Source organism: Aptenodytes patagonicus, chromosome 3, assembly GCF_965638725.1.
Source record: "Aptenodytes patagonicus chromosome 3, bAptPat1.pri.cur, whole genome shotgun sequence".
Classification (NCBI taxonomy): Eukaryota; Metazoa; Chordata; class Aves; order Sphenisciformes; family Spheniscidae; genus Aptenodytes; species Aptenodytes patagonicus.
The window spans coordinates 58,489,170-58,502,329 of NC_134951.1; the positions used below are offsets into that span (position 1 = coordinate 58,489,170).

General features: G+C 39.2%; 1 protein-coding gene across 1 annotated transcript in view; it reads right to left on the minus strand.

The window, feature by feature from the left end:
• Positions 1-552: 552 nt before the first annotated feature.
• The window catches only part of CEP85L (centrosomal protein 85L), a 124,908-nt gene continuing 112,300 nt past the window's right edge, over positions 553-13,160 (minus strand). The window contains exons 10-13 of the mRNA XM_076333484.1: positions 12,944-12,994; positions 7,163-7,270; positions 6,564-6,777; positions 553-5,111 (exon numbers count right to left, since the gene is read on the minus strand). Of these exons, the coding sequence (XP_076189599.1) occupies positions 4,948-5,111; positions 6,564-6,777; positions 7,163-7,270; positions 12,944-12,994 (537 nt within the window). The 3' untranslated portion in view covers positions 553-4,947. The remainder of the gene's footprint in view (positions 5,112-6,563; positions 6,778-7,162; positions 7,271-12,943; positions 12,995-13,160) is intronic.

Sequence of the window (13,160 nt, forward strand, 5' to 3'; positions counted from 1 at the left end):
TAATTAAAAACACGTCCTTTCTGAGCCCCAGTTTTTTCCTTGGTACCAGACACACTGCTGGTTTTGCCTCATCATCCAGCTTTATTTTTTGCCCTGTGTGACTGGCTTTGGGGCCACCACATGTTCCAAAGCTGATGAATCTTTCAGCATCTTCAAAACTATCGTAACACTTCTGCCTACTGTTTTGTGCCAACTTAGTCTTTTTAAAAGTCCTACCTGTGATCTCTCCCATCAGCATCTGAGATGGACAACAGCAGCACCTGCCTAAAAAAGCAGCAGGGACTTTACAAGAAACTCTGCTCTAAAATCCTTTCATTACACTGATATAATATTTTTGCTACCAAGGCCTTGTTTTTTAAAAAAAAAAAAAGTTAATGCCAGGAAGAGAGCTCAGTCAGCTGTTACTCAAGCAGAACTACAGACCACTGAAGCGAAGTTGGGGTGGATGCTGAGACGACCTTTCACGATTCCTTTCTTGTCTCCTGCCCTTGGTCCAGCTTTGGTCACTTCCGTCACATGCCAGATATTGGACAAATGAGAAGCATGAAGAAATCACTTTTATAACAAAATTTATTTTTGCTCTGTGGATACAAATCCCAAACATCAACAAACAAATTCCAGTGGAAAAATACCAGTCATTAACGATGAAAACTTTTATTATTATTTAATAAATAGAACTTTGGCATTCAAAATTCTAGCTGTAAACCCTACTTTAAAAATATTACAAAAAGAGGCAAGAACAACAAGCCTAAAGCTGAGCCAGCCAGTGGCTCCTTTACTTTTTACAATGAACACATTGTGATTAAGTCATGACAACTCTATTTACATATGAGGTATTCTGAGTGGTTCAAAAATTGAACCCAATTTACAAAACTACCAGTCTTCAGGGACTGATCCAGTACATATGTCAGCTGTGCTTTTAAAAGATAGCTCCAGATACTCCTCCCCACCGAACTAATGATATACTGCCATTAATATACACAAAATAAACACATTATGATTTGAGTTTCCTGCTCACGCTTCATATTCAAAAAAGCCGCATACTACAACCAGCCTAACATTCAAAGTGTACACCTAGTACCTAGTTTAAGTACTTCTGTTTCTAGACATTATGCGAGAGTTCTTACTACAAAAGCTTATGAACAGAATATCGGCAGGTAAGAGGAAAGCGAGGTGCAGTCATCAGCATCCTAACAACTTAGCTAAAGTTCAAGGGGAATATACACTTACTTCAGGCAAAAAAGGCACAAAGGTATGCAGCTGTGGAATTAATATTGCTAATGAGCTACCAGAATATATCATCCCTTTAGATAATAACCATTGATTTGTTTGCAGTCTAAGAATGCAGATTAGTTCAGAAGATCTTTTCCCCACTCGTGACAGAACTTGTCACATCAATGAGAAGAGCCTAATTGTACCTCCAACTCCACCTGCGTAACATCATTGATAAGGACAAGGAAAACTGGAGCAAACTATGCCCATGCAGCGAGACCGCAGCGTGCCGCCGCCGCCCGTGCTAGGGCAGCAGGTCGTGCAGGAAGGCATTTGCTTGCTTTCTTTCCTTGTGCTCTTACCCTGCAAGAAAAATGTCCAAAAAAAAGTCTGCAACAAAAGGCGGGCACAGCGAGGGCAAAGGAAGGAAGGAAACCTTCTGAAGTGAAAAGGACAAAATTTCAGCTCTTGTAATGACTTCGCGGCCACCGGCAGTTTTGAGTGCTGGAGCCCGAGTGGGTGGTTACAGCAATCTCCACAATTTCAGACAACTATCGCACTACAAAGCTGCACAGTGGAGGCTAACAACCTAAATCACTTTTACACAACTGAGCTGCATTACTTCTATATAGTAAATACATAGCATCATCTACAGCTTGTCCGAAGACAGTTACTTTCCAAGTCTTTTTCAAAATACATTCTTGAATACAGTAGTTACTGTAAATATCTTCTAAAGGATTGTATAAATTCAACCTGAAACTATACAAAAAATTACTGTACAAATTTGCTGACAGCCAGAACGGTACAGTATCCATTCATTAGCGGTTGTTTTCAGCCCTTGAGATTGTCTAATAGCTACAGCAAAAAGTTGTCATGACTAAATCTAAGCAATTCCAATGTTAACATTTGTTAATCAAATCTGTATTAAATATGCTGAATGAGACCACACACACTACATTTTAACCAATTAAACAATCATGCATATCTTAGACAAAGCTTATTCCATTTAGAGGCATCTGTAAACTGATGCATATATAGTAATTGCTACTACTACAACAGGCCAAATTTTTAGAAATCAAAGTAAAATACTGTATCACTGTAGATAGTCAATTGGTAGTCTGCATCTTTGGCTCATACATCCATCATTTACCTCCCTACTTTAATTTGACTGAGGCAGATAAACTCAGGGTTTTTTAAAATCAAGTGCTTTAAAATTAACATAAATATTACAGGTTCTGTAACAAAAATATTACAATGCAAGATTACAGCACTGCAATCAAAGTATTACAAATAAAATGGGACCTCCTTCCTGAGGGATTTTCAATATTTGGAAGAGCATAAAAGCTCCTGAAGTGCTCTGCAAATATAAATTACTGATCTCAACTCTGCAGTACAGTATCACCATTGAAGAGGAGGGACAGTGGAGGCACACCAGTCAAGTGACGAGCTTAATAGTTCAAAGTGACTCAAAAAAACCTCCTGCTCCTCTCTAATTGCTCTATTAAACACTTTGTTATTTCCACCAAATTTAGAAAAATGTGTTGCTTGGTAATTTTTTTATAGGTACAACGTTGCCATCTAAGGAAATAATAACGTGCAACTTAGGTGTTTCCTCTCTCCCTAATACTTCTGGTTTATTATCTGAAATGCTACTGAATTCTGATACAAGACAGATGCCGTAAACTGGAGACTATTACTTCACTGCAGGGCCAAAACCAACGAACTACACCAAAGGAATGAGCTGAGGCCCTAGTCACAAAAGCCACTACTGCTAGAGGCACAGGAAACTGTGCAAGCCCATTTGTGCAAAGATCCTTGTGTTCAGTTTTGCACTAGTATAAACACCTTCAAACCTACAGAAAAAGCACAGAATTTTAAAATAAAATGGCCTTGTTTTTTACCTTGAAGTAGAGACACTAGGCAATTTCACTGGAGATTTCATCTAGACACTGTTTTAGTGCTCACAGGAGCCGAACCAGTCAGATTAATCTATCTGAAAACACCATGTAGCAATAATATAAATAGCAACACTATTTTTTACAAATTAGTCCATGTGTAGGTTCAGGATAGAGAAAGCCATCAAATAAATAAGTCCATATAGCTAAAAAAAAAAATTAAATCACTAAATTATAAAAACAACATTAACGGTAACTGTTTAACAATGAACAGAAAGGAAAACCAACTTAAAACTGGTAACCAGTTTACATTGCTATACCTTTTTTTTTTCTGTTAACATAAATATAATCAGAAAACTGAAGATACTAACACTTTTGCCATAAAAATGTTGCCCTAGAATTTACTTGGTTCTAACTGCTGAGTTTTCTAAGATATTTCTGCTGTTATCCACACTACGAGTCAGTTGACTCACTTGCACCTTAGTAATTTGAAACTTTTTTTTAATACCACATATGTAACTGATGCTCATATATTTTCTTAACAGTGTGATTTGAGAGTGGTTTTGCTCTTTCCAAGTTTTTGTTTCCTTCAGTTAAATACTATTTTACACCATGCATAACTGTGCAGCTAACTTGCAGTAATGTTCCAGGAAATTAGAAGCGTTAATATGTCAACTGTCCCACGGGAGTGAAACAGTACTGCCAAGTGACACTGACTGAATAAACTATGGAACATGATCTTATTTTTTTAATGTAATTGCTTCCTACATAAATGGAGAAATCAAGAATTCCCAAACAATGTGGAAAATTTTGCAGTCCTCAGATAACCGAGTACTTAATACTGCTTAAGTGGAAACATTCTGTTCTGAGCCCTGATTTTGCCAAGTGCCAAACACCCGTTTTGTCGCTGTGGTAAAAAATGGTTGAGGTGGTTCACAACCTCATCAGAGGCCTTCAGGGATGGAATATAGACCAGCCACATTTTAAAATGGAGATGACCTAAGGGAAAAATAAGTATGGTACAAACACTAAAATACAGTCCTTTTTTTTTTTTTTTTTTCTTTTTTCTTTTTTTCCTGACAGCCACATACTATGCTGCAGTTTCACGCCTTCCAGCTTCTCTGGGTTTGTCAGACTTCACATTATTGAAACTTCTTACAGCAACGTGAGCGTGCTTAAAACAATTTGATAGCGCTATATTTTATGGACTTCATCTGCATAAAGGAATTAAAACTTGGTTTTCTTCCGCTATTGGGCAAACAAGCTAGACATCCATTACTAAAAACAACATCTTTCCTATATCCTAAATTTTTTAGGCAACTTGAAAAGCAACTACTTTTTGCAGTGCTCCAAGATCGTTCCAATTGCAATTCCTAGAGTGAAGTGCAGTTGCAGAAGCCTCTAGCTTCACCACGTACAGCTATAGGTCCTTCGACCCTCTGCTCTAATTTCAGAGCACAGATAATGCCATACAAACCCTTGATGAAGGAAAGGACAGAGTAGTAGCAGCACGGCTGTTTTGATGCTCTGATTCCAGAAACTAGGTGAAGTAATAAAATGAGCCCTAATGAAGGAAACAGAGTATCCAACTGAATCATTCTTCACAGCTTGTTCCTACATTCAGTAGTTTGGAGAAAAAGACTTCCTGTAGTTTGTACCACTCTGTTCAAATGATGACTCTCCCCTCCCCACCAGACTCCCGAGATTAAATATTCACAATCCTCGGAGAGATGCACGTGCGGTGCTATTTGCAGTCTTCCAATATGGCTCCTTAATAGAAATGCAAAGACCTGTGACACAGCAGCATTTAATAAGTCATTCGCTACTAGATGAAATGTTGTCATTGAGTAATGCAATTGTCCCCCATGTCCTGAGCATAACGGTCCGACATTATAGTCCTTAATTCATCAATATCCTTTCGTAACTGACAAACGTCCAAGAGCTTCTTCGAAAGGGTTTCTGTGCTGTGGTAGTTTTCATTCTCTTCAGCTGAACAGCTCAGCGCTACAAAAAACAACAGCCAAGGTTAAAGCTCTAGCAGCTGTGCTCTGGGAATACTTCAGCTAGTCAAGTCCCCCTTGAAATAAGGGCTAGGTCACTTTAACTACATCAAGACAAATCACGCTTGGAGCTGGCTGGCATTGGCTCTATTGGACAAAGGGGAAGCTTCTAGCAGCTTCTCAGAAGCCACCCCCTGCAGCCCCCTGCTACCAAAACCTTGCCACACAAAGCCAATAAAATGTGGTACCGTGTGAACTTATCAATTCAGAGCCCATCCATGCTTCTCTGAAAGACACGCTGTGCTGTTTGCACCAAGATCTTGCTAAAGTCTGATGGATCTCAACAGCAGTGAAAAAACTGGGTAGAACAGCCATTTCCTACAGATTTTGGAGGTTTCTGTAGCCACTCAGAAAAGAGGGATAGGAGAGCTTGGGAAATAAGGCCATGAAAGATGATGAAATAGTACTACAGATATACTGCATTATTCATCCCGCTGGCTGATGATGATCTCATGGACTTTGAGACGGGCATATGCTGCACTCCCCAGTACTTCAGGGGGTTACAGTGCAGATGAGTCTATGTGGCTTGTAGTAGCTCTTGCTGCACAGGATACTATATTGTTACCTTTCTACCTTGCTGATGGTCCAGTTCAGCAACCAATCTATCTGATGAATTCTAATTAACACTCAGAAAACAACAGAATGTAATACATTCAGGTAAAAAAAAAATGTAAGTGTTTGTTAAGCTTGTTAAAAGGAAAGACCTAACACGAACTCACTACGCTGAAGCTTTGTCTGACTGGCTTTAGGGCATGCTTCTCATTTCCTGGTTAAATTTAACAGCTTAGTAAGTGCTGAAGACTAGATGGGCCATTAACAGCACTGGAGATGGAGTTGCCTGGCACTAGGCTTATCTAATACACGCAGACACCCCCACCTCTAAACCATACATACACATGTTCAAACAGTAGATGTATATTCCTACCACTTCACCCCAAGGGCTTTAAAACAAAAACACGTGATGTAGCCATACCAGGCCTGCTTATGCCTCTCCTCCCTCACAATGAGTTTATAGGGCAGAACACGTTTGACAGAAAAGCATCCATTAACCCTCAGGGTGACTGCAGTGTGTCTCAGGAGGGATGGACACCTGGCTACACACCTTTCTTTTTAAAGGGGTGAACGTATCAATGATTGGGTCCATATGAAGAGCCAGCTACCTTCTCTCCTGACTTGGCAAGGACCTGTTGTAGTCATATGCATTTAGCAACCCAGGTGCATTAAAAGCCCAGCTTTTCCAGCAAGCTCCAGGAGTACCTTTCACACACAACTGCTCCAATTGCATAGCAAGGGGGACACTGGCCTGTCCAGCTGGCAAGTTTGAGCACCACTGAGCTAAACTGTTACTGCTCCGTGTCAAAACACTGTTAAGCATTGGAATGACAACATCACTTACATCTGATTCCCAGCAGTAAGGAAAGGTTAGGCTCCTTGCCCTGAGCTCTCTGGGTAAGAATACTGCACAGTGCTTTCAAGTCAAACAAGCAATGGGACATTTCCTTGAACAACTGGTCTGCTATAGGCATCTTCTCAGATACTGGCTGCCTGGACTGTTCCACCTGCCGCATCTGCTCCTTCAGGGAGGCATTCTCTTCCATCAGTCTTTGGTCCTTTGTGAAAAGCAAATAGGAAAAAAGGGGAAAGTTAGTCTGCAGCATGCACTGTAGCAGAAAGTTTCCTGTTTCAAACCACAAACAAAATAATTAAAAATAATTTCCATACATGTAATCAGTATTTCTGTACCCCTCTAAAGAATGGCAGATAGACAACTTTTACGCGTCTGTCTATTTCACATTACCACTGCTCAGCAGCCTTCACCCTTGAAGTTCTCACTTCCTGAGGTAGGGGTAGTACCTATTATATGTCTGCATGGCAGCCAGCACAGTCAAGTATGTAATTAAGCTCATAAAGCCCTACCATGAGATCTTATAATCATTCTATAGGTTCCTCCCAGCTGGTGTGGTCAGGGGTTGGGTTTTTGGAGTTTTTACTTACTTCAGAGAGAGTTTTATTTAACTGCTCTATATTCCTTTCTTTTTCTTCAAGCTCATTTGTCATCTTCTGAACTATCAGCTTTTCTTGCAAAAGCTTCTCTTGCATAGACTAAATTGAATGAAAACACAGGTAATGATTTAAAATTTTTGTACTTTATATTAGCACTGACAAAAAATGCATCCTCAGTAAATTTCTATGTTTCAGTTATTTGTTGCTTTTGTATTAATCCTTCATTTTTTATTTTCTACCACGTTTCCCTGGTAATATTCAACTGGACCCCAACAGCTCTCTGTATACTAACACAGCTACTCCAAATATCAGTGAAACCCTTTAAATAAGCAGCATCTGTTTAGAAGAAAAAGACTGTATGTATGCAAAACATTACTCCAATATGGAATGCATGAAGGCTAAAATAACCATACAATATTGTTTTTTCTAACCAAATAATTTCACTCGAAATAAGCAGCAGATTAATGACAGCTAAGTTTCATTTGTGCAATTCCAAGTTGTAACTGAAGATTTTTTTTGGCCTCTGTTTTCCATAAGGACTATGGCAGGGCTTCCTACAACCTTTCACAACAGAGAATTCACCTCACCTTCTATACAGCTGAGAAGAAAGCCTTTGACAGTTGATACAGAGCAGCAAAATCTTTAAAACCATTCACATACATGATAAATCAGAAGTCTGTACAACTCTACTGCACTGAAAAAACAACTGCAGGCAAAAAAGTAACTTATTTGTAGTTTATAGTGTCGTTTTTAACAGATACAATAATTACTATTTTCAGTAATGAAAAAAGCAGTAAGTTTCTAGGATGCTGTTGTACTTAAGTATTGGAGCTTTCCATGACTGACTTCCAGATCAGTCACAAGCAGCAACAAACCACCAACCACTGCAACATGGAATCAGCTGCTGTCAATTCCCCAGTTTTCACCTACAGAGTTGAAACTAAGAAATCATGAGATATTTCCAAAGTGGATTTTTTGGGGTGAATTCAGCATGACCACAGGTGTCTCTGTTGTTAAAAGCACTCACATTTATTCTACTAGTTGGCTTTTAGATCTGTAGATATGTCTTTCAAGGTCATCTGGCAAAACTCAGAAAGAGGAATATGCAAACCATCTTATCTGAATACTAATAGCAATGAATAGTGATTATATAAACTCCTAATGCTTTAAAACAGAGAGATCTTTTCAGCTTTCACAAAGAAAAAAAAAAAATCTTCTTTTGTCGTTAACGGTATTACTCACAAATCCAATGCTGTGCTAGCTCAGTGCATATAAAGTGTCCTCCCCATCCCTAGCTCAGCACATTAATATGTAAAACCTGTTGCCCAATTTCAATTATAAGATGCAAATCTGATCCCATCAAGCTCAAAATACAGCTGGAGCACTGGTGACAATGGTGCATGCCTTGACACAGTTTTGACTGCAACATTTCACAGAGTGGAACCAGAGACCATGATGGGGGGAGGAGAAGTTGCATTTTACAGGCTGATGGCTCTCAATTTATGGAATTACACTGTCCCAGAAGAATGTTTCTTCTTGCATCTCTGTAGGAACAATCCTAACGATTCTTCTTCCAAAGCAGAGAACTCTCTCACAGGGAATTCTATATGATAGCTTAAATAAAATACTATAGGAAGATCAATGTCACTCTTCAGTAAAAGATGTGCTTAAATTGCTGCACTATGACTCTGCAACTTTATTCAAGGACAGGAAGAAAACCCCAAGCTCCCCACTTGACAGAACCACAGCAAATTGTGTCAAGCTATGTTGGTTTTGGGGTCTTAGGAAAACAATTTAGCTTTGGAAAAGAAGCCAAATTTACTCTTGTGTGAGTTGCTCCTAAGATGTATGAAGAATGGAACTTTCAGGTTACCAGTACTGGGGATTGTAGCACATAGGAGACTATGTCTATATACAAGCCTGCCCTTTACCATGTATGTGGCCTATCGAGTGGACGAGAAGCCATTTAATTGACTTGCCAAGCTGTAAAAATTATTAGTGCTGATGAGAAGGCAAGGCAGGGCTGACACTGAGTGGAGTTTTTAATGGCCTGGCCACTCACAGGAGTGACAAAATTTCCCAACGCATTCAGCTCAACACTGCACAAGCACCGAGAAAAGCCAGTACTTTGTCATACCCTTTGCAAAACTGGAAAACAATGGTGCTAAAATTTACACACTTAATATGGACTAAAAAAAAAAAAAAAAAAAAATCACACTTTATTTTCATGTAAGTAATAAGAATCAGCAAGCAGAACCCAGAAATGACTACTTGTTTTTAAAACTGTTTTCACACACTTGACCTGCTTCTCCGTTCACCCACACCGTGCCCCCCAAAAGGAAGTGCTGAAGTAACATGCATCCTAAAGATAAGCTGTGCGAGAAAGCACAACTTCACACTCCAGTGGGAGGAAGGGGAGGAAGAAAGAGGGCCCTGCCCCACGTCAAAGGAAACACCCTGGGCTGGGAGAGGGCAGGAAATAGCTCTGCTTCAGGCATTTCCTTTGTCGTGCTTGCAGATGAGCAGAACATGGCAACACTGCACTGGTGTTGAACCATCATCTTTATTTTTTTTAAAAACATTGTCTACTGAGAAAAATGGCCATATTGGGTCAGACCGAAGGTCCCTCTAGCTCTGTCTGTCTGCAGCCAAACAGAAGGTGCCTAGGGAGGGGAACAGGGCAATGCAGTAATAGCAGGTGCCCAAAACACCCTCCCAGCTTCCAAGTATCTTCAAATTTTAATGGTCTGATGCACTTCTCTTCCATGGGCAAGTTCAGGGACGCCCAAAGCCCCAGTTACAATACATGCAATAGTACTACCACTTACACGTTTCATGTTTGTGTCAATGCCAGACACTGAAGGTTTGACTGTGCAGCCTTCCTGGGGGTGGGTAGGTGGTGGGGAAGACAGGTTCAGAAATATTATCTTCCCCAGTCTATTTTCAGAACTACATCTGCCACTAAGTTTACATGACTGTGCAAACTACTCCAAAAACAACTTCTAGAATATTCCAAATAACGTGCACATGTTCAGCTCATGAGTTGTGCTGTTTAATGGGAACTACTAGAAGTGGAAATCAGTGTTTATTTCTAAAAGATACACCTAACATCTATCATTCTCTGCTACCCTAATCTTAAAGCTCAGAAAAAGCACATGTGCTTACCAGCTTGGCTGAGCCCACAGTGCTATGACTTCCCAGTTGCTCATAGTGCTACGAGTCCTCTGTCCTTCACCCTTAGTTTTTCCATATGCTTTCCAAAGTTACAATTTGGTGGTGTTACTCCCAGCCTGGCACAGTTTGGGTTTATTGTGACTGACAGGATTGACAGAGGTACTTTGGGTAACACAGGCATCGTACAATCTGACTGACTTCTACTGTCTTTTTTTGTACCAAAAGATTTTAATTTTGTGATATCTAAATTAATCATGTAAATACGGATTTTTTTTAAACGCCACTCTCATCTATGATTTTTCTCTTTCTGAAGATGTGCTATATATGCAGCATGACACCTTGTCAAGATCAACCAGAATTTTAACACCTCACACTCAGGAAAACAAATCAACCAAGCAAAACCATACAAGGAAGATCATTCCACCACAATTATGAGCAAATAGAAACTAGTACTGCTTCGTACACTGCTGTCTGAAACAGTATTTGTTTGTTTTCAGCTTGCAAGTTAAAAACAATGAACTGAAATACATTCTCAAGCATAAGTTTACAATGTGGCAGAAGACACGGAATAAAATGAGATCTCTGAGCTGAAGATAAATTGTATCTCTGTGCTGATAAGGGATTTCGGTTTCTCGTTAACTAATTTTCAATGCTTCCCAGGAAACAAATGTGGAAGGCCAGGGAGATCAAGGTTACAAAGCAGCTGCTGTAGTCTACAGGTAATTTGAGGGCTAACACCATTTTCGAATCTTATTTCCTGTCCTTATATAAAATACCTCAAAAGAGGAAAAGTAAGAGAAAGTCCTGGAGAAGAGAACACTACTCTGTTCACAGACTGTCACAACTACTCAGCATTTCCCAGTCTCAGCTCCCTAAAGTCATTTCAGACTAAGTTCACAAAACAGTCATCTGTATAAATGTGCACAAAGATCACTAGTCTCAAGATAAAGGTGATGGAGAGAAAAAGATCAGAAAGTTTAGGAAATATGAAAAGACTGACGTTGGTGATAATACATTTAGGCAAGTTGTGCATATTTCTTGTAAGCACAACATATACACGTAGTATATATGTAAATATTCTTAACTAAACTATGAAGAGGGATAGAGAACCTCAGAAAGGTTATGGAGTTCAATTTGAACTTTTATTTTAAATTATGAAATATCCAAAACTACATTTGCCTGTGTCACAATTTTGCATATAACAGGCTGCTCTATGAAAACATCTCAATTTGATATATTTTGCCTTCTTCAAACCTAGAGAATCTTAAATGATTGATTCTGCTTTTCAGTTAACAGACATATGTTATATTGCAACTTAAATTCCCCTACTGCTTCTCTACAGATGTATTTAATACACTGTAATTTAATCAAGCAAAAATATGGTTGTTGACAGGAATCAGACCTGCTATTTACCTGCATGGTAGAGAAAGGAAGCAATTTAATGGTGGAAGACAACTTACTTTGAACAGCTACAAATAAGCAAACTTGGCTTCAGTGTGCAGAGTGGAAATAAGAAAGCACATTCTCTTAGCAAGTGTTATGCAAGCAGTTTTGTCTCTCTTCATTATTTGGACTCTAGCTCCATAGAGTGCTCCCTTCCACTTTGGAAGGAGCAGGCATTGAGCTGATTGTTTACTACCATTTTGTTGTTCTTTCAAACCTAATGTACACAGAGTCAAAGCAGAAGCACCTTCTTCATTCTCAAGGGACAACCCTATAGCTTCAGTCTCTCTGGAGGGCAAGGAAGCAAAAAAATTTGGAGACAAATGCCAATCTAGAAGAAGAATGCAGAAACTAGAATTTATTGAATTTGGCTTCAGTATTTGCTGAAAACAGATGTTTGTTTTTTTAAACGCGCAGCTTTTCCTAGAGCAAGTCATACCTTCTTCCCCGTAACGTGTATAACGTTTCCCTTTCTCCACAACAAATACTGGTCACTAAGTACCTTTCAAGTATCAGGAGTCTGATGTGTTAATCCGATCCACAGAGCTGCAACTGACTCCTAGCTGACAACCTTTGCTGTCTTGAAAAGTCCTTGGCTCCAAGCTAGGTGCCCAAGATCCGCCAAGAGAGTTAAGATATCTAAGTGAGTGACGTGTCAGAAACCAGTTGAACAGGGACCTGCTTAAACGATGTGAAATGTGAAGTGGTATGGTTTAGAAAGGCACCTATCTCTACTAAGGATCTCAGTAGTGAAGCTCCTAATCAGTATCACTTTTTGTACTTTGGATGATCATCTGAACCCCGAAGTTGGATGGGAGGCTTCACTGTTACTTACAGAGGCAGTCCTCACACTTGAAACAGGCAGTTCTGATATGACATCCACTAGACTAGCAGAATAAGGATGCTACATAGCAACAGTTTTTCACTTCATGATGAGTATCGGCAAAGTGCTAAACCATACAAACATCAATAACAAATACACTATGAGCCTGCAAGAGAACATGGGCCAACTACAGGCCATAAGATTAAGTTCTTGGCATTTCTACCTTTGCCTCCTATTTGGGAAAATAAAATGACGAAATTAAGCTTTAGTAATGTTATCTTTATGAACTAAAAATGGACAGAGTAAACAACAGCATATACACTCTTCCTTACCTGCATGTCTAAAATCAGTCCAGCTATCTGATTTTGTTGATTGTCTATGACCTAGAATATAAAATTGAGTAATTTAAAAGGCTTGAATCTCTTCAGATCCTTTTTTAAAAATCAGCTTACACGTGTGTAGCCATAGATTTTAAATGGAATCTTTCAAAATGTAAATGACAAGACAAAGTTTAACTCTGATAGAACAGGAAATTCATGTAAAATAAAT